This window comes from Malania oleifera, chromosome 9 (assembly GCF_029873635.1).
Source record: "Malania oleifera isolate guangnan ecotype guangnan chromosome 9, ASM2987363v1, whole genome shotgun sequence".
NCBI lineage: Eukaryota > Viridiplantae > Streptophyta > Magnoliopsida > Santalales > Ximeniaceae > Malania > Malania oleifera.
Window position 1 is genome coordinate 80,117,857 of NC_080425.1, and position 20,555 is coordinate 80,138,411.

General features: G+C 33.7%; 1 protein-coding gene across 3 annotated transcripts; it reads left to right on the forward strand.

Moving 5' to 3' along the window:
• Positions 1-6,264: 6,264 nt before the first annotated feature.
• Positions 6,265-9,650, forward strand: LOC131164342 (protein IQ-domain 26-like). Of its 3 annotated transcripts, none has more exons than XM_058121456.1 (4): positions 6,265-7,052; positions 7,227-7,823; positions 8,453-8,659; positions 8,750-9,650. In XM_058121456.1, the coding sequence occupies exons 2-4, from the start codon at positions 7,425-7,427 to the stop codon at positions 9,338-9,340; spliced, it is 1,197 nt and encodes a 398-aa protein (XP_057977439.1). In that variant the 5' UTR covers positions 6,265-7,052; positions 7,227-7,424; the 3' UTR covers positions 9,341-9,650. The 3 variants fall into 3 exon arrangements, with proteins under 3 accessions (XP_057977439.1, XP_057977441.1, XP_057977440.1); XM_058121458.1 differs by having other exon boundaries at positions 7,385-7,823; XM_058121457.1 differs by having other exon boundaries at positions 6,265-7,823.
• Positions 9,651-20,555: the final 10,905 nt, after the last annotated feature.

Sequence of the window (20,555 nt, forward strand, 5' to 3'; positions counted from 1 at the left end):
GGTCACTACATGTGTAGTAACCTATGTGGTTGTGAAACTTGTGTAGAACCTATGTGGTTGTGAATCCTGTGTGGATATGGACCCTATATGGGTGTGAATGTGTGTGGTATCCTGTGTGGATGTGTTGTGGTTATGTGTATACATGAATCTTTGTGGAATGATTAATATTGTATGTGTGTGAAGTAAATTGTATGAATATTTATGGCAAAGTAAAAATCTCCGCCCGAGGGCTTACCGAGTAAGGTGAGTGCCTTGATTGGTGTCAGTTGTAGCCACACCCAGATTAAAGGGTAAGGTTATAAACGGTATCAGAGTAAAGGGGCGTTACATGTATGAGCGTGTAAACTCCCCAATCCTTGGGAACTTTCGCTATAAATATTGGTTATGTTTGTATGACTACCGTTTGTATGCACCTTGCTAGTTGTTGTTGATTAATTAATGAATATATTTTGTATCTAGTAAAAACTATTTTGCCACACACTGTTATAGTTTTTTTCTTCCTTACTAAGAGGTGTCTCACCCCGGCGTATTATTATCTTTTTCAGGTCCTTCAGGTGATCAAGCTTAGAAAGCTCCGGGGGTAGGTTTTAGAATTTTGGTAACTTGTAAGTGATTGCAAGAACTGATGTATATATAATTATGTTTTTTTTAAATGTCGGTTATGTAATATGAAGTGTATGGATAGATGGATACACTCTTTGGAGATGTATAGATATTACTCTAGTATTTTGTTTGAGGTTGTTTATTATTTTCCACTGTGTGATTGATATTATGGTATTAAAGACGGATGAATGGTCTCATCACACCCCGAGCCCCACCTGGCGGGTTTGGGGCGTGATACCAAATATGCACAACCCATCAAACTTAAACCTGCTAACCCAATCTAAACTAACCTACCAAGTTAGAATTTTACCTAGGTTAGATCCTAGGTCAAATAGATCCTAATTTTTGTTTGGTTCACGGGAATTGCTAGGAAAATTTTAGAGAAAATTCTAGGAAAAAGGAAAAGGATTGGAACTTATCTTTGAAATCGGTAATCTAAACTTGAAAATAGAAATCCAAAGCTCTTTTTTGATCTAAATTTGCAAAATAAAGAAATATGAGATGAGATAAAGTGAAATGAAAAGAAAAAAAAAATAGAAAAGAAAGAAGAAAGATCTATGAGAGAGAAAAAAAACAGAGAGAAAAATAAAGAGATCTAAGAAAAAATAGAAAGAACCTGCGAGAGAGAAAGAAATATAAGAGAAATAGAGTGAAGAATAGAGGGAGATAAGAGAGAGAGAGAGAGAGAGAGAGAGAGAGAAGACTCCGCGAGATGAGAAGAAAAAGAAAAGAGAGAGAAGGAGAAAGGAGTGAGAGGAAATGGAGAAAAGAGGAGAGAGAGAGAGAACAAAAATATATATATGAGTGAGTGGGACACGTGTCATCGTCCGTACGGTAACACGTGACACAATTAGGACTGCGCATTCAGAGGACAATGTGGCGCAATCCTGACCGTCTAATCTATGTTTTCTTTGGATGGTCATATTATTGCCACGTCAGCTAGGGGTGTACAAAAATTACCAAAAAATCATAAATGAGACCAAAACCATAAGCGGTTCAATTTTTTAGTTTTTTATTTCGATTTCAGTTTCGATTTTTAAATAGAACCGAATAGAAAAAACTAAAAAAATGATATAAATAAAAATATATAAATTAAAATAATTACTTGATATATATGGGCTGGGAGTGGGGGACTATGGATTAGGGTTTCATATTTAGTTATTCGCTCTGCCAGAGACAACTGCTCTATTCTCTCTCGAGTCGCAGATGCCACTAGGGTTTCAAGTGCTCAGTGCTTACTGCTGCCGCTGAGTGCTCAGCCAGCTCTTGCTCTATTATCTCTGCAACTGCGAGTCGCCGACGACCGATGCCACTCTGCATCTCAGCCTCTTCGGCTTTCCCTCAGACAATCATACTCTCAGATCTCACCATGTCAGTTTCTCTCCGTCTCTCGTCGTGCTCTATTCTCTTTATGACTGCGAGTCGCTGGCGGCCGATGCCACTCTACCTCTCCAGCTCTCCCTCAGACTCTCGAATCTCGATCTCTCTTCGTCTCTCGTCGTCATCAGTCATCACTCCTGGACTCTGCTAGATGTGAATCGCCGACGCTACGCTGCATCTATGGTTATCCCTCAGACTCTCGGATCACGCCATCTTGGTGACCCCCTCTCTCGTCGTCGTCACTGCTTTATTGTCTCTGCGGCTGTGAGTTGCCGACGGCTGATAGATTTTCAACAACCCTTATGAAAAATAAATGTTACATATTTTAAAAATGGGTTAAAAATCGAAAAAATCGTAATCAAATGGTCGAATGTTCCGTTCTTCTTAGAATAATACATTCGGTTTCGATTTTGATTTTAATTTGGGAAATTCAAAAATAGTAATTTTTGATTCGGTTTTCAGTTTGGTCCATAACTGAATTTAATCGAACTGCTTACACCCCTAACGTTAATAATCTGTGTTGAATATTTAAAACCAATCAGAAGTTGTCATGTGACAAGTGACATCATGCTGATATCAAATTCAATAAAATAAAATAGAGTCCTATGTCTCCATTGCAAGCGGCGAACACATGACCTACTTATCACAATCGGGTCAACCTGGTTTAGATCAGTTCGATCGGTTTGATTTTTAAACCATCGGTTTATTGATATATTTTTAAATTAAATTTTAAATTTTAAAAATAGCAAAAAAATTAAAAAGGAAAAAATTAGAAAAAATATTTTAAAAACAAGAAAAATAAAATAAAGTATTTGAGTTATTTTATCAAGGATAAAAAATTAAAAAACTAAAATACCAAAAAATGAAGAAAAGTCTTTAATAATCCTAGAAAATTCTAGAAAAATGTTAGAAAATTTTCAAAAATATTCTACAAAAATTTGAAAAAAATTTGGGAATATTTTAAAGACTATTTTGCTCAAATTTGATGATTTTTGATTATTATATATATATATATATATATATATATATATTCTTTTTTTTTTTGTGTGTACGCCCCAATGATTTAACAAAAGGTAAAGCAATATTTAAGACCTCACCTATATTAGTTGTAAGTGGGGTTTATCTAACAAGATTCTCTTTTTTGGAGGTTTTATTAGACATTCCTAAATCACATTATAGTCATTTTAAATTTTAATTTATTTATTTATTTATTTTAAATGAGTCAATTAAAAATCACTAGATTCGCTTTAGGAATAATTGAACGGGTATGTAATGGGTGCTCTAATCCTATCCCCTCGCATAACCGGATTCCCGATCCCAATTCTAATTAATACAAATTGAGACTGTTGGTTCCTTAACCTAAGATTAGTCTAGAAGATCAATCAACAAGTAGTAATTGAGTGATCTCATCATACCTAGGAAAATAACATGTTGGTGACGATTCTATCGAATTTTCAATGTTATTATTTCTCATCATTTCGGACCCTTCTTCGGGACGTTGTGATACAATTTCATCAAATTTTTTACAAAAAAAGATTAAAAGATATTCTAAATAGGTCTATTTAATTTTATATTCTTTATTCAAAAAAATAAAAATAAAAAATCACACGCTTCATAAGATACATGCTATTAGTTAGTTGCATGATAATTACATGCTTTAGCAATGATGTTATTAAGCATTATTGAGACAACTTTAAAAACATGTACTCCAAATTGGACGTGGTACACTTTTGGGCCCTATATATTAGGCTTCAATGATAATTGCAACAGACCATCAAGTTGGATTTGTGATAAAATGTTTATAAATTTTTGAAAAGATTTGTATTTTTCTTTAGTTATATACTTTATAACAATATGCAAACATATATATATATATATATATATATATATATATTTTGCATAGTGTTCAATAAATAAAATTCTACATACTAGGATTATGATTAAATATGAAATTAAAAAAAGAATTCTTCTAACTTTGGGTCAAACACATTTATAATACTTCTAAAATTTTAATTTGAAATATAATAGATTACTATTATATGTTATAATTATCCATTTTTCATTGTGGATTTGAGTTTTCCAATGCATTTCAATGGCTTGTTATAGGCTTGAGAGTAGAAGCCCAAGGTGGAATGGGCTCTTTCGTGCGTAGCCCAATCTTGGCAAATGGGCCTAAAACGTTGTAAAGCATTTAAAATACAAGTCTTCTGTGCGCATAAAGTTAGATATATAAAAACTATATTTGTAACCCTTGATGAGCTTGACTAATCTGATAGTGAAAATCAGTCGCTTGCTTGCTCCAATGGACGTAGGCAAATTGTTGAACCACGCAATTTCTTGTGTCATTGATTTTATTACTTTCATTATTCTCATTGTGGTCGATTGTTAATTTCCGTATATTCATCGTTGAGTGCTTGCATTGTTTGTTCCGATTCGAGTTGTGTGTTTACGCTACGCATTTGAATCAACAATCTAAATCCGTGCCTAAAACTCATGTTTCCAAATACTATTATAGAAGTGAATTTATCTATAAATCTACAATAACTATTTTTATTTATTAAATATTTTTTTAATTAAGTTGTCGAATAATCTCATGCTTGAATTGAAACTTGAAAAATAGTAAAAAAATGGAAGAAGAATATGAAGAAATTCATTTTTAAATATATTTGGCTATCATTTTCATATTTAGTTATCTAAGAAAGATAGAAAGAAAATAAAATATACAATGAATAAATAAATAAAAATTTGATTTTATACACCATTAAAATTTTATTTTTCTTAATTTTTAATTATATGATAAGTTTTTTTCTTTAAATAATCATTGATATTGATAAATAATGCAATAAAAAATATTTTTTTTGCCAAATAAAATTATTAATTCAAATGGATCTCATAACAATTTTTTGCAAACCCTCAATTTTTATTAATTGCATGAGGCAAAATTTTCTGAAAGAAAAGGAAAGAACTTAACACATGATATTAAAAACAATCAATAAATTTGGGCAAATATATGGTTGGGCTGAAGAAGAACCTTCAAAATAATAAAAATATATAACAAATTGAATGTTAAAATTATACAAAGCCCATTATTTGAGAATCAAACCAAAGAGTTTAATTGTCAATACAAAGAAGAAAATTAATTAAATTTTTTTTGATGAACTCGGGGTTTTGGCTTGTGTGGTTCATCTCTTGACTTTCAAAAATAGAAAATTTGTGCTACTCAAGTTGAGTTAACAGAGAAGTTGGTTCGGTTGAACATAGATGAATCTATATAAGGTCGTGGTAGGTTATATCCCTCACTCAATTACAAAAATCTCTCTATGTAGTATATGCAAGAGGTTTAAGTATCCCGACTTTTTGGGAATGCATCTAGTCAATTTGCTCTTGCACCACTTCTATGTTCAAATATATTAAATTTGGGTAACTACAAAATCAAACCTAAAAATAGAGGAAGGAATTCAAATGAGATAGTTTTTCAATAGAGTCAAAGTTGGACTTTTTAGTATATCTCTAATTTGACCTCAACATTGATATTTGATACAATAATTCATGATTATATGAAGAATTGTGATTAATTTTTTAAAATTAAATTACATTATTTATGAACTTCAACCTTCATTGCACAAGAGTCCTATATCCCCATTATGCTTGAAGAGTCAACGAAAAAAATAGAATAAAAAAGAAAATGCACTCTCAGTTATTTTTATTTATTTATTTTGTTTTGAAAAAAGTCGGAAGCAACTCACATAACGGTTATATTCCAAATTTATTAATAAACCTCACTTATGATAGAGGAATACCGTAAAAATAAAAAGATACTTGACTTACATAATAACTAATAAAATACCCTATGCATGAAACTAAACAAAAGAAGAAAATAAACCTATACTAATTCAAAAAAAAAAAAATACTAAACATGCTTCATATAAGTTGTGCAACTTTAAAATTTTGGATCGAGATTAAGCCAGCCAGCATGAAAAGTGAAAACCTCAACTTTTATTTTTTAATAATTTGGTGAGGTGGTGAAGAATGCCCAGTTATTTTTGTGAAAAAAATCACAGAGGGAGGTAAATAAATGTTGTGACTTTTCGATTGAGCAGCATTCAAAAAATTAAATAAATACATGAGAAGTTGTGCTCTTGAGATCAACAAAAACATATTTTGGAAATATATGTATTGACAAATGCCAATAGACCACAGCTATGCCCAGCAATTTAATGCAAATTGATTCCATAAATTTTCAAATTTAAACATTTTTGGAATCGGCAAAGACACTTTTAGCTTTAGCAATAGCAATTGTGGAAGTTGGAAAAACCCAATTAACCTTTTGTCTCTTTAATTAGGTTTTCGATTAATGGCCATTGTCCGTTTCTTCTTCCACAGCGATTAATTGATCATATCTGCTGCAAAGGAAGGAAGCTACAAGAAGCTATTAAGACTCATTTGCCGATACTTTCCCACCACTTTCCACAGAGGCATCGTCTCAGAGATTTTCCTGCCGCAGAGGTCATGGCAGAGACGCTGGCCGAATCAGAGAAAACTTTGGGAGACATCAGCAAGATACGGAAACCCAACTGAAAGATCTTTCCCTAAACCCAAAAACCCAAATCAGAGAAAGAAGGTTCAGTACTTTTTGGCTTATTATTTCGGACAGATGGAAGAAAAGTAAGAAATGCCCATGGCATAATTGGGGGAGCTTTAATGGTTGCGCTCTGTCAAGAGAAAAATGCACATGAAAGAAATGATAATGGAGTGGGGGAGAGGCCAGTGCTGCTGCTGGAGCTCTCCCCTGTTGGGCCTTTAAAAGCTCCAGCATCTGATGGGGTTGCAGAGCTTTGCTTGAATTTCATTTTCGTTTAAAAGATCAAAGAAGAGGATATTGTCACAAGAGAGGGGCATGGAAACCCAATGTGGGTTCTGAAGGAGAAATATAAAATACACGTCGCTCCAGAAAGCGCACTCAGAGAGAGAGAGAGAGAAAGAGAGTGAGAGTGGGTGCTGTTTGGGAGGTCTACGGAGTTTGTCATTGGTGGAAGTAGGAATTAGGCGCTTTTTTTGAATTTGAGAAGGTGGGTATGAGTCTTTTTCTGTGATTATTACTCCTTTTTCAATGGATTCACTTTTATGTAGATTTTCGTTTGTTTTGTGTAGAAAGTTTGAAGTTCTTCTTTCCCTCCTTTATTTACACGTATATTATATAATCCCTGAATCTGTTTGTGGTATCTTTTTGTCTTGTATTACAGTTCTTCACGAGGTGTTGTCAGAGACTCAGAATACTGTTTTTCAAAAACAAAAAAGACCAATCTTCATTTCTACATTTGCTGATTATTTTAAGATTTGATGCTTTTTTGTTAATCTTTTGCTCCACTCTGTTCTCGTCACTTATCTGCTTTGCGACTAGCTGTAAGGATCTCAAAGAACCACTCCGAGTTAGAGAGAGAATGGGGAGAGCTACAAGGTGGCTGAGAGGCTTGCTGGGGATGAAGAAAGAGAAGGACCATGCTGACAATTCCAGTGCCGCAGACCGGAAAGAGAAGAAAAGGTGGAGCTTTGCGAAGTCCGGCAAGGATTCGGGGCAACTGGGTCAGATTCCTGTGAACCTTCCCGCCGGTGATACTTCCTGGCTGAGATCTTACATTTCTGAGACGGAGAACGAGCAGAACAAGCACGCGATTGCAGTGGCTGCGGCTACAGCGGCGGCCGCAGATGCCGCCGTGGCCGCTGCACAGGCTGCCGTGGCTGTTGTGAGGCTGACCAGCCATGGCAGAGGAACTCTGTTCGGTGGGGGCAGAGAGAGGTGGGCTGCTGTTAAGATTCAGACCGTTTTTAGGGGCTATTTGGTAAGTGGGTTTTGATTTTCACTTCCATCTTTGGCCTTTTGAAGCTTCGAATTGGTCTTACAATTTCATACTCTCATTTCTCAGTTGGGTATATTACTATTATCTGATGCGCTGTTCTAGTTCTTCTAATTTTCATGGACTTCCAAGTTTTATTCACCATGTAGCATAACTAGGTTTGCATTTTGATATTACTTTCTGGGTTTTGAATGCAAAAGCTAGGAAGATACTCCCAGAATCTAGTCCAACAGTACCTCTGCTTTTTTTTTTTTTTTAAAATCTTTCTTCTTTGACTTGGTCATTAGTCAATTTCGTATTTTCTTCATTTTGGTCACCTCTTCCGAATCTGAAAAATTGAAATTTGAAGGGTTGTGTTCTAAACTTTGAATGCGAATGGCTCCTACGATTTTATTCGAATGTAATTGATAATACCATTCTCATGATAATTTTACCCTTTTTCTGATTTCAGCTTTTAGTATGCTTTCTCACCTTTTCCTCTTTCATCACTTTCAGTTCTGCTACTTGTGCTATTACCCCATCTATCTGAATTTGTATGTAATTCTTTAAAAGCTCACTTGGTTTTAGCTTGCATTCTTCTTCTTTTGGATCTTATCCTGTTTTTCCAATCTCAGGCCCGAAAGGCGCATCGAGCTCTAAAAGGGCTGGTGAAGTTGCAGGCTCTTGTTAGAGGATATCTTGTTCGGAAGAGAGCTACTGCAACTCTTCATAGCATGCAAGCTCTCATACGAGCTCAGGCCGCTGTTCGATCCCAAAGAGCTCGCCGTTCCATCAACAAAGACCACTACTTTCAACCCGAAATCCGCCGTCGAAAATCCATAGTAAGAATTTTATTGCAGGCTCCAGTAGGCCTTCGAATATTTCCACTTGCTCAAGCATTAATGTTAATGATGCTGTTTATCTCATTTCAGGAGAGATTTGATGGAACAAGAAGTGAATTCCACAGCAAGAGGCTCTCAACTTCTCTTGAAGCTCCAATGAATGCCTTCGACGAAAGCCCCAAAATAGTCGAAATCGATACCTTCAAGCCTCGGTCCAGATCCCGCAGAATATACTCCTCAAATTCAGAATGTGGTGAGGATTCGCCTTACCCCACGCTTTCGTCGCCTCTCCCGTGCCCAATTCCCGCCCGTCTCTCAACACCCGAATGCCAAAACCTTCATGACCTAGAATGGAACTTCACTGGCAACGAGTACGGGTTCGCCACCGCGCAAAGCACTCCGCGCTTCGCCAAGTCTGGCAGCTCGAATGCGCCCGTGACTCCTGCAAAGAGCGTGTGCGCAGACAGCTTCTTCCGGCCTTACTCAAACTTCCCCAACTACATGGCTAACACGCAATCTTTCAGGGCTAAGCTGAGGTCCCAAAGCGCTCCGAAGCAGAGGCCGGAGGCCGGGCCGATGAAGAGGCTTTCGCTGAATGAAATTATGGCATCAAGAAATAGCATCAGCGGGGTTAGGATGCAGAGGTCTTGTTCTCAAATTCAGGAAGCTTTGCAATTTTGACGAAGTTTATTTATGCGATTGATGCTTTCCTTTGTGTATGCGGAAGAAGCAGTAAGCAATTTGCATAGAGGAAGAAGGTGAGGAGAACATAGAAGATGGGACTGACTGATCTATTCTGTAAAAGCCTTCGTTCGTTTTCCTTTTCCAGTTCAATTCTTAGGGACTGATAGGATAGAACACCGAGTGATTCTGTAAATTCTGAGTGAAATATGTATCACTATGACTTTGTCTTGCCTTATCAACGAAATGAGCGAGCAATTTCATGTTTGAATTCTGTCAGCATTGAAAGTTACCAAAACTATTTCCTTCACACTCCATATTTTGTCATATATCTCCTAAAGGATTATGCTCTTTACCAACTTCTATGCAAAGCTTCTTAGTGGTTTATCTATTTTTTCCAAAGGTAGAGTTTCGGGACATGCGCAAAATCCCATTGCCTACTTAAATCAAGCCATGCCCATATATCGTTTAAATCACAGCCTAATTTAATTATATTATCATATGAGAGTTTTTACTATATACATATATGTATTGTAATCTTTAGATGTAATAATTTTAATTTGATAACCGCAAAAATTATATACATTATTAAATTTTGGTAAATTGGTTTTTCTTTTCTCTTTTGGTTTTATCTGATTTTGGTATTTGGGGTGTCTCTAATTTAAGAAACAAACACAACCTTAAAACTAGATTAGGTTTCCATGGGCTGAGTAAGGCTGTCTCATTTGCGGGAATTGGGACAAAAGAATATTCCCTGAGAGTGACGGCCAACGGGGCAGCAGCCTGCATACATATATATATATATATATATATATATATATATAACCCATGGAGTGGAGGAGCACTCACACATTGCTCACCTCGGACATTCAAAATTTCAAAATCTTAAATCTAGGAGAAGGAAGGGAATCGGATCATCAGATCCCAAAAGAAAAAAAAAAAAAAAAAAACAAAAAACAAGAGGTGATCTAATCGAAGGGCTCAGATTGAAGGAGGCAGCCCATGTTGGCCCCATGGGCCCATCCCATGTGGGAAGGGCTCAAAAATAGAGGGATGGGCAGGTAGCCCTGTAGCTCGTGGTCTGTAGGGTAGACTGGTAATTGCGAATTACCAAGGACCCCTTAGGGGCGGGGTGAAGGGGGAGAGAAGTGTCTTTAAATTTTTTTTTTTTTTTATCACGAGTAATCATTAGGGACCGACTCTGATTGGTCGGAGTTCTGATTTCTTCCCTTGAAACTCGTTCCTATCCAATGGGCTTTCAATGAAAAATCACAGTCGTGGCGACTGCTTCGTGAGGGCAATTTGGGTAATAGCGCCTCAATTATTCCACGCCTTGCCCATGCCCCCAGTCATCAGTCCAGCCATCACCATGCATCATCAGTGGCAGTGCGGACATTTGGGGCAGCGTGTCCATAAGAACTTATCCAATTCCGGTACTGTCCTCCCCCAGTATTCATGATTCCACTGCTGTCCCTCCGCCGGTCCTTCGCTCCTTACCCGTGCATGTATAGAAACTTTAAGTAAATATGGAGTAATGTTTTAGTGATACAGAACTAAATTATTCAGTACATGAAAAAAAATTTCTGTTAATTTTTTTTTCTTTTTAAGAAAACATCTATTTGAAGAATATTATTGATAAGAATTACATTAAATTTTCATAATTTATTATTGATGAAATCTTATATTTTTCTATTTCTGTGGTGCATTAACATGGAGTTAGAGAAGTATTATAAAAGTCTAAATTTTATGTTTTTAAATAACCTATTCATAATTTGTAAATTTATAATTAATTAAATAATAGCCCATAAAACATGAAAAAAATATTAATTTAAGTTTTTCTTATCGTCAATCAGTTAACAACATATAAATATTTCTTTATCTTTTTTTTTTTGCAGGTAGAATATTTTAGTAATAAGAACGATTTCCGTATATAATTAGGAATGTAGTATTTGAAAAATGCTGCGAGTTCAGGACATATAATTTAATTTTTAAAAAATTATAAGTGAAGTCAAGCGAGGGTTAAGTTGTCATTTAATATATATACATATAAAATGTGGATTGAAAATAGTATTATTGGGAGTGTTATAGCATTTCTTTCTCTCTCTCTCTCTCTTAAAAAATATTTATTTTTTTGCTCCTTCTAAGACATTCTATCTAAAACTAAATCTTATAAAAAATTAAACCGATAATTAATAAATTAATTATGAGTTTAGAACAAGAGTATACAATATGTTCCTACACCTGAATTTACAAAAAAAAAAAGAAAGAAAGAAACTGTAAAAGTTTCTTAGATTGTTTGTGGGAGTACACATTTCAAACATTCTATTTAACTTTTTATATATCTAAAAAAAAAAAAAATTGTACCGCATTTTGCTCAAATCCTCACAATTTAAAATTCTTGATTCAAATTCAAAGATTTGAAATTTAGTATTCGTGCTTTTAAGCGTTGTCACTTGATTTTCTAAAAGAATTGGAAATATAACGGTTTCTATAATTCTTATCTCTTGGATAGTATTCTAGAATTAAATATAAAAGAGATAATTTTCTATTTTATTTATTTATTTAAAATTTTAAATAATGAAAAATATTAATTTTTTTAAAAAACATTAAAGTTTTTTTTTTTTTTTCCAAAATTTCATATACACTTCTTGTTTTTTTTTTTTCAATACATAAATTAAAAAAAGCTTTTACATGTGAATTGGCTGTAATTATTTATACATTTTATTGTTACCTACTACGTTTGTTTCGTCTAAAATAAAAACTTATCAATATTTTTTTTATAGATAATTTGGTTAGATTTTATTATTGGATCCATTAAGAGCTTATTAGATTGATGACATAGAAGGATAATTATCTAATCTCTCGTCTTATCGTCTATATATATATATATCTATTCATTCTTCTTTATATTAAAACTTGACATCTCCTACATCAAAAATTCTAATCTAAAGTTTCATTATTTAATATCTCAGTCTAGAAATGTTGGGTAAAGTGTTGCAATAATTGGGCACATGCTAGAGGCTCAGGATATCAATTGGTCAAGTTATAGTCAAAACGTGGTGCTTAGGTTGCTACCATTTAAGGAACTTGAAGAATACTCTTGTCATAAACCATAGTCTTTGGTGCAGTGATAAACAATCAAACATACAATTAGTATTAGTCTTTGGTGCAGTGATAAACAATCAAACATACAATTAGTATTAGAGTTATAATCACATGTTCAATTTCGCTAGCAGAAACTATTGACCAAAATACAACATTAATTAGCTCCTGTGTCAAAGACTTAGGGTTTGGGTCAAGTAATGGTCGAAACATATTATTTATTTTACATGAAGGAATTTGAGTAACACTCTCGCTATCGCTATTAGCTATAATGTTGATTTAACAATGTGACATGATTTTATAAAAAACAAATTATGAGGAACTTGAAGAACACTCTTGTCATCAACTATATATAGCCTCTGGTGTAGTAACAGATGATCGAACACAAAATTGGTATTAGAGTTATGGTCACAGGTTCAATTTTGTTGGGGGAAGCTACTGACCAAAATACGACATTAATTAGCTTGTGTGTCAAAGACTCAGGATTTGGATCAAGTTACAGTTGAAATATATTATTTATTCTTTGTGAAGGAATTTGAGTAACACTCTCACTTTAAGCTATAACTGATATAGCTAAAATTAATAAACTCATTCATGAGGAGAAGCAATTACAAAACCATCATTAACACCTCAGCAAAACCGACATGTTAAAGTTAATAGGCTCATTCATGAGAGAAAACGGTTATAAAACCGCAATTAAAACCTCCATATAAATGCCCTTAAATCTTCTGTAACCCCTATAAGCACAATAATGTGCCCATCAAAATGAAATTCAAAGAGGGTCAACCTCCACCACTATAAAAGGACACTCCGAGATTAGATAATCATCTCATTCTAACATTCTTTTTTCCATTACTGTTGTAATTCAAAGTCTTCCATAGTCCCTAACTTAATCATCGGAATAACCCCTTGGAGTACACCTCAGGTCCTCCAAGCCGTTTACATTTAATTCTTTTCAGGTGACCGTGATCGAAGGACGATTCACAGAAGCTATTCAATTTCCGGTAGCAACAATTACTTTGATTTAACAATAGTGACATGATTTCATAAGAAACAATTCACTTAATTTTTCTTGGGCTATACATATCAAACAAGAAAATTGAAATTCTTGTTGTTAATTAATATATTTTCCTTGCCCAAATCCCCATCTCTCCCTAGTTTTAGCAAAAAATACTGTTACTTTCCTAATTAACCTTGACATTTTTAAAATCAAATAAACATATACTTCTTTTTGGTTGAAAAAGGAAAAAACTTTGCCATGATAAAAGGCATGGGTCTGCTGGTACATGCACTTGTCTCTGTATATAAAGTGTGTTCCGTTTCCTTTGACAAATATGCCCTTCGCAAATGACAAAATGACTAATCCATGATTATGAAAGTGATCTTTTCCTAATTAATCAGGACGTCTCTTTCTTTCGTTGGGTTCAATTTTGACAAACTCAATTTTACACGGGTCATTAACTAATATATTCACTTGAATCGATATTTAACTTAAAAATACAAAATATATGGGTCACCTGTTGGGCTTGCATTCGCTCATCTTGTCTGGCTTTTTGAAAACAAAATAAAAAATTATTGAACCCTTAATTTTGCTTACTTTTTGGATTAAGTAATCAAAGCATAGTTAGTTAATGCATTAATCACTTTACTTTGTGGTTCAAAACTTTGAATCTTGAAAGAGATTGCCTATGGATATGGGATTGGTTAGAATTAAATAATTTTTAGAAGTAAGGGTTATGTGGGTCAAATTTGGCGTTAATCAGTACTGTACCATTTTTCCAATATTCCTTTACATGGTACAATACTCCAATGCATGGGATCTCTTTGGATCCATCTGCATGAAATTCAAAACAAAAACGGGAGAGTTCCCACTTTGACCATCTTGGAATCTTGCATTCTATCTTGAGAGGATGGACATTTTTGGAATTCTAGGCTGAATTAACAGAGTGAGTGCAAATGATAATTTAAATTTGTATTAATTAATTTACTAATTAATTAAGTTGGATGGGTTTGCATGTGCAAGACACTGTTGTGGATTGGGATTTGGGAAATTATTATATGTGCTCGCAGAGGGGGGCAGTAGGCTGGCCAGGGCACCGGCCGGCCGATGGCCGTCGGCCTAGGGTCCTCTGGTACGGTGGGTTGAAATTGTCAAAAGTTTGGGGTTGGGAGTCTCATAGGTGATCTTTCCTGTGGTCCACCATCGTCCCAAATCATACAATATCGAGTTTGCTCTACGCATATATTGCTGCTGGCGCAGAATATGTGCATGGAAAGTCGAGTGTTTTGTGTTTGGCTCCTAAGAAAAGCATGGAGTCTAGAATGTTTTGTGTTTGGTTCCTAAGAAAAGCATAAAGTCTAGAGTGTTTTGTGTTTGGTTCCTAAGAAAAGCATTAGGTATTGTGTACGTATCTTCTGTTTGGGTCTAAAGAAAATTAAGCATAGTCTGGTGTTGTGTACCCCCTCTTCTATATGCATAAATAAATGTGATAATGTGATATTGGATTGAAACGATATGATTTATATTTCAAGTACAATAAATATAGTAATTTTAGTTAAATATTGTATTTTTGGAATCGTCAATGTATTTTGTATAAATTTTGTTGAGAGGTGATAATATTGTCCCATATTTGTCCCATTTATATGTGTGCATCTTCTATTTATCTGACTGGTCACTGGACATTGAGATGACCTAAGTGGCTAAGTAAAATATTTCTCAAGTGACTAACATCAAATGAAATAATCTACCCAAATCAAGTCAAGATATCACACAAGTTATGACTGAGAAAAATATGGTGAGATTTGACTACAATGGATGATAATAATATAATTTAATTTCAAATTTGAATAAACCCGAGAGTTTGAACTGTGGAGAATCTAGTACTTTTCGGGTGTTTAGGAGAGAATTAGCTTTGCTCGTGATAATTAAGCTAGTTAGTTACTTGAAAGTAAATATTGTCTTTAATTATCTTCTTTTTTTAAAGTTGGTTCATTTTATCTTTATATAATCCCGGTGAATTAGGACACTTTCGTAGTTAGTATAAATAGGGGATAGAGTTTGTATTTGTAAGCATCAACTTCAATATCAAACACATGATTATCCTATATACCTCCTCCTAATTTAACCATGACCCTACACTATTATGTCCCTTTTCCCTACCACCCTCTTCTTTTTCTTCTTCTTCTCTCTCTCTCTCTCTCTCTCCCCTAATTTGTATAAGGTCACGTTTTTCCTTTACCATTCTTGCGGTTTTTAATTTTCTCCAACTCTTTACCCTTAATTTTTGCCCTACCTTTAATTGATAGGTACTGATCCATTTGATGAAGTGCATGCGAATTCTTGATTATCTCATTACAAACTATCTTTTTCTACCCTTTACTTGATCGTAAAAAGTGTTTATTTCTTTTAATTAAATAGATTCTATTATAACTTCAATTTTTAAATAGTAAATAATAACATTTTTTATTTTAAATTAAACAAGCATGCATGTACTTTTGGTTGGAAGGTACCCTATTCAATCATGCAAACTGTTAAGTTGTTCTTGTATTTTTAATTTTCTTTTTTCAATTTATGTCATGTGTTTACATGTAGTTCTATGCATGGTAAACACACACAAGATTATAATTAATAAGCTCCAAAAAAAACTTTCTAAATGGCTAAACCTCATTTCAAAAATGGTCTCTTTATCTTATGTTTGTGAGATGTTTGACGATGACATCTTTTAAGGTTAAAAAAGTGTGTTCACGAAAAAATTTATATATATATATATATATATATATATATATATATATATATATATATTAAGGTGTATTATAAGAAGGGTTGTGTCGGACTTTATACATTAATTGGAGATAATTTTAGTACAAACACTATGATTGGCTAGATAAAGTATGCCCCTAGGCCAATAACATAGTATTTACTAGTAGAACAGGCTAGCACAATATTTACCCATCACTACGATAACAAAAGTTTTTCTTCAGAAGGTAAAATATCAAACCTGATTTCAAATAGATACAACTTTTGGAATGAAAAGAGTTATAGAATCTATAACTTATGGACATAGGTGATTTCAGTTTTGTCTAGGAGATTGAAGTTCAATTTGGGTTCCTAAATTAGACTCTGTTTTTTTTATCTAATGATAAATTTTATGAGTGGTGCTTTATTTGAATTTTGCAATTGCCTAAAACTTCCATTTTGTTATGAAAAAGTAAGTCATAGGAAATGTGAATGCCACCCCATCTTCCACCACTTCGGTTTTCCACCTCAATAAATATATATTATTTATTTATTTATTATTATTATTATTATTATTATTATTATTTTACTAAAAGATGGCGGTACCTTCAATTATTTATTAATAAATCCTCACTTTTGGTGGAGGAAAAATGTGGTTACAAGATAAGTAAAAGAGAGATAATAGAAAAATAAAATAAAATCCTCCCAGAAACAACATCAGCAACCAATCAAATCAGGACAACAAAATTAAACAAAGCTAACAAAGAAGATAAAAACACAAAAACAAACATAGACAAATCAAAACTCACAAAACAAAACTCGATATTTGAACTAATGATGAACGGAAGTGAGACCCTACCTATCCATCCGAAAAATACCTTTTAGATAACGTGGTAGAATGTGTTGTTCTTCGTAGATTACATTGTTTCTCATTTCTCCTTCTTTAGTAAGAAAATCAGCTGCACCTCAATAAATGTTATGTTATCCATATTGCCCTATAAAAGGGCACCCTATCCCTCACATTTGGAAGTTCATCTTTGCATGCTTGTATACACATGACATGCTTGAAGTAAGTAAGGTATATAGAAAGAAGAGGAGAGATAAAGAGAATAAAGATATCTTGTACAAGGCCGGTTCCGATATTTTGTTCAAAACCGGTTCCAAATCATCTTGTAATTCTGCCCGTAATAGTGAAGTTTTGATCCCATCTGGCCGTGGAGTGGGCATAGTCAAACCATGTAAATTTCTATCTTGTCTTTATTTATTTTCTGCATCTTTTATAAAAATATTATTATCATGAGACTCTAATCAACTGAGTTATTTCTTTAATTTTTATTTAATATATTCATTTCTTATAAGTTTTACTCCATGAGAATATAATATTTTCCAAAATAGAATATGTTTTTTAATGTTTAAAGAATACCAATCTCAGAAGAGATGGTAAGATTGTCCTCTGGAAGATGCAATATATTTAAATCTCTCGAAGAAATAATTCTCTTGTAGAGGTAATATATTTAAATTTCTCGTTTATATTTTTAATCTCCTGAAAAGATAGACCTTTTGAAGATGGTATATTTTTAACTTCCCGAAAAGATGTTAAATTCGACTTCCTAAAGAGGTGAAACGTTTATCCTCCCGATGAGGTAGTATATTTTACCTCCAGAAGATGTGGTAAATTATTAACCAATTTAATATTTTAAATTGGAATCATACTCCTGAAAAGTACAAATTGAGAAAAATAAAATAATGACCTTGAAGAAATATATTTAAGTACCCCAGAAGGGTGGAAATAATATTATATTATTATCTCAGTTTTATTTCAGTTTTTACATTTTGTTTTCTAAATTGCCTTACTATTGTTAATTTATTTACCTAAGTAAAGTTGAATTTGTTTCGCTTGATATCAAAGACAATAATTATTTATCATGGATTCTTGATGTTGATATCAATTTAAATGCAATGAACTTGGGAAACAATATTTTAGATGGAAATACCACATCCCTGTAGAAACGCGCAAAAGTTATGATCTTCTTTCGTCATCATTTAGATGAAGAATTAAAGACCGAATACCTCACTGTTAAATACCCACTTATCCTATGAAAAAATTTAAAGGATAAATTTGACCACCAGAAAAATGTGATTTTACCAAAAACTCGATATGAATGGTTGCACTTGAAGTTGCAAGATTTTAAAACTGTTGGTGAATATAACTCAGTCCTACATAAGATTAGCTTGAAACTAAAATTATGTGGTGAAAATATTATTAATAAAGACATGCTAGAAAAAAACTTTTACTACTTTCCATCCCACTAATGTTGTAACCACTTGGAAAATTATAATAATTAAATAATTAGGAAAATGATAAATGGAATAGATAAATAAAGAATAAAGGGAAAAGGGAAAATTTTGGAAGAAGGGAACAATAGATCTCGTTGACGAGTTTCATGTTCTCGTCGACGAAGTTCAGTTCCTCGTCGATGAGAAGATCCTGAATGAGCAAATTTCAGGTTTTAGGACTCGTCTAGGAATGAATCTCCTCGTCGACGAAGTTCCTTCGGTGACTCATCGACGAATCATCTTTATTCGTTGATGAGGCCACGTGGCAAAGTCGAGTATAAGAGGGTTTGGGGAAGCTTCCACACGAAGAAACTTATTTTCTCTGCTTTCTTTCTCTCTCTAAAAGTCCCTCTGCCTTCTCTCTAGCTTTTCAGCCCAAAGACGATCGGAGACCGCTACGGTGTTCTAGGGAAGATTCTCTATATATCTAGCAGAGCAATTTTCTAAACTGGATTTTTCGAGAAACACTCCTAAATTGAGGTAAGGGTTAATATTCTCAGTTTTGAGTTTTTAAAGGTTTATTTAAAGTTTATAAGTTGAGAAAATGTAGAACTAGTAGTTTATTTAGGAATTATTTAATTAAACTAGGGTTTTTGAAATAGAGTCCGAGTGAGTGTCACAGACACCTTTTGGGGATTCCTATTGGCGTAATTCAAGAAAGTAGGTAAGGGGAAATATATATTAAACTAGATTTTTATGAATTAACTGGAAAATGAAAAATGTTATGAATAAATATGTCTATATGTTTTTGTATGGGTTTAAAATATCAATCGTTTAAATTATGTTTTCTGAGCCTAGGGCTGTTTTATTAGATATGTATGTGTGAAAATGGAATGATGAAAGTGAAAGATAATTTCGGGATAATTTTGTAAGAAATGAAAGGTATATTTTCAGTATGTAAATGTTAAATGTAGGTTGACTTATTTTACAAGAAATATATATATATATATATATATATATATATGTGAATTTTACTGCAAAATGGTGTGGCATGAGTAAAATAGAATTTTGTGTGGGATTATCTTATATGTATGAGATGCGGGATATACACGAAATGAACTGAAATAAAAATGTTATATGAAATATGTTGCATGTGAGTGTTAATGCAACCACGAAACCAAAAACAGCTGAAAGATGCTCGAACTAACACAAAAACAACTAAAAGATGTTGGGTAGTAGATTAGCGCATTTCTATGTGGATTAACACAAAAACAGCTGAAAGATGCTAGGACTAACACAAAAACAGCTGAAAGATGTTGGGACTAACACAAAATAGCTGAAAGATGTTGGGTATATCATGAAATGGAATGAAAATGAGAAGGAAATGGAAATGAAATGTGAACGATGTGAAATGGGAAAAGCCACGTCAAGTGAAATGAAATGAAATGTAAAAGATGAACACAAGAATAGTTGAGAAAGGCAGGATAAATGACAGACATAATAATGCATTATGGTAGTATCATTATCAATGCTTGTAGAACATGTTACGTTTGGGCGGGGCAAACTCTTCGCCTGAGGGCTTGTTGAGAAAGGCGAGTGCCCTAGTTGTATTAGGTGAAGCTGTAGGCTGCATAACATACTCGAGCAGAGGGAAATTACTTGTATGGGCGGGTAGATTTCCCTATTCTTAGGAGCCTTCGTTGGTAAATTTTTGTATGAACTGTGTGAGTACGAGATTACTTCTTCACCTGAGGGCTTACTGAGTAAGGTGAGTGCCCTGGTATGCTTTAGTTGTGACCTTCGGGTTGTAATGACCCCGACTCGCCACGTGGGCCCGGAGTGCTACTTTAGTGACATCAGTGTACCTGATACCTTATTCATCAAACATAAAACACACATATGTAGCAAAAATAAAATATAAAATCATTAAATTACATTACCAGAGTTCTAACTATCTTTATACACCAATATATCCATTTTCACATAATTACATCCCATAAAATTAAACAAAAATAAAATCTCTATCCACACACTACCTACATAAAATTTACACCATTAGCCTGACTCCTCTAGCCTATTAGACCCGATCTTTAGGATTCC

Excerpts from the sequence above, each read along its gene's own strand:
- LOC131164342 (XM_058121457.1), top strand. The coding sequence starts at position 7,425 with ATGGGGAGAGCTACAAGGTGGCTGAGAGGCTTGCTGGGGATGAAGAAA. Across the intron at positions 7,824-8,452 it reads CCGTTTTTAGGGGCTATTTG|GCCCGAAAGGCGCATCGAGC; the intron begins GTAAGTGGGTTT and ends TTCCAATCTCAG. Across the intron at positions 8,660-8,749 it reads TCCGCCGTCGAAAATCCATA|GAGAGATTTGATGGAACAAG; the intron begins GTAAGAATTTTA and ends ATCTCATTTCAG.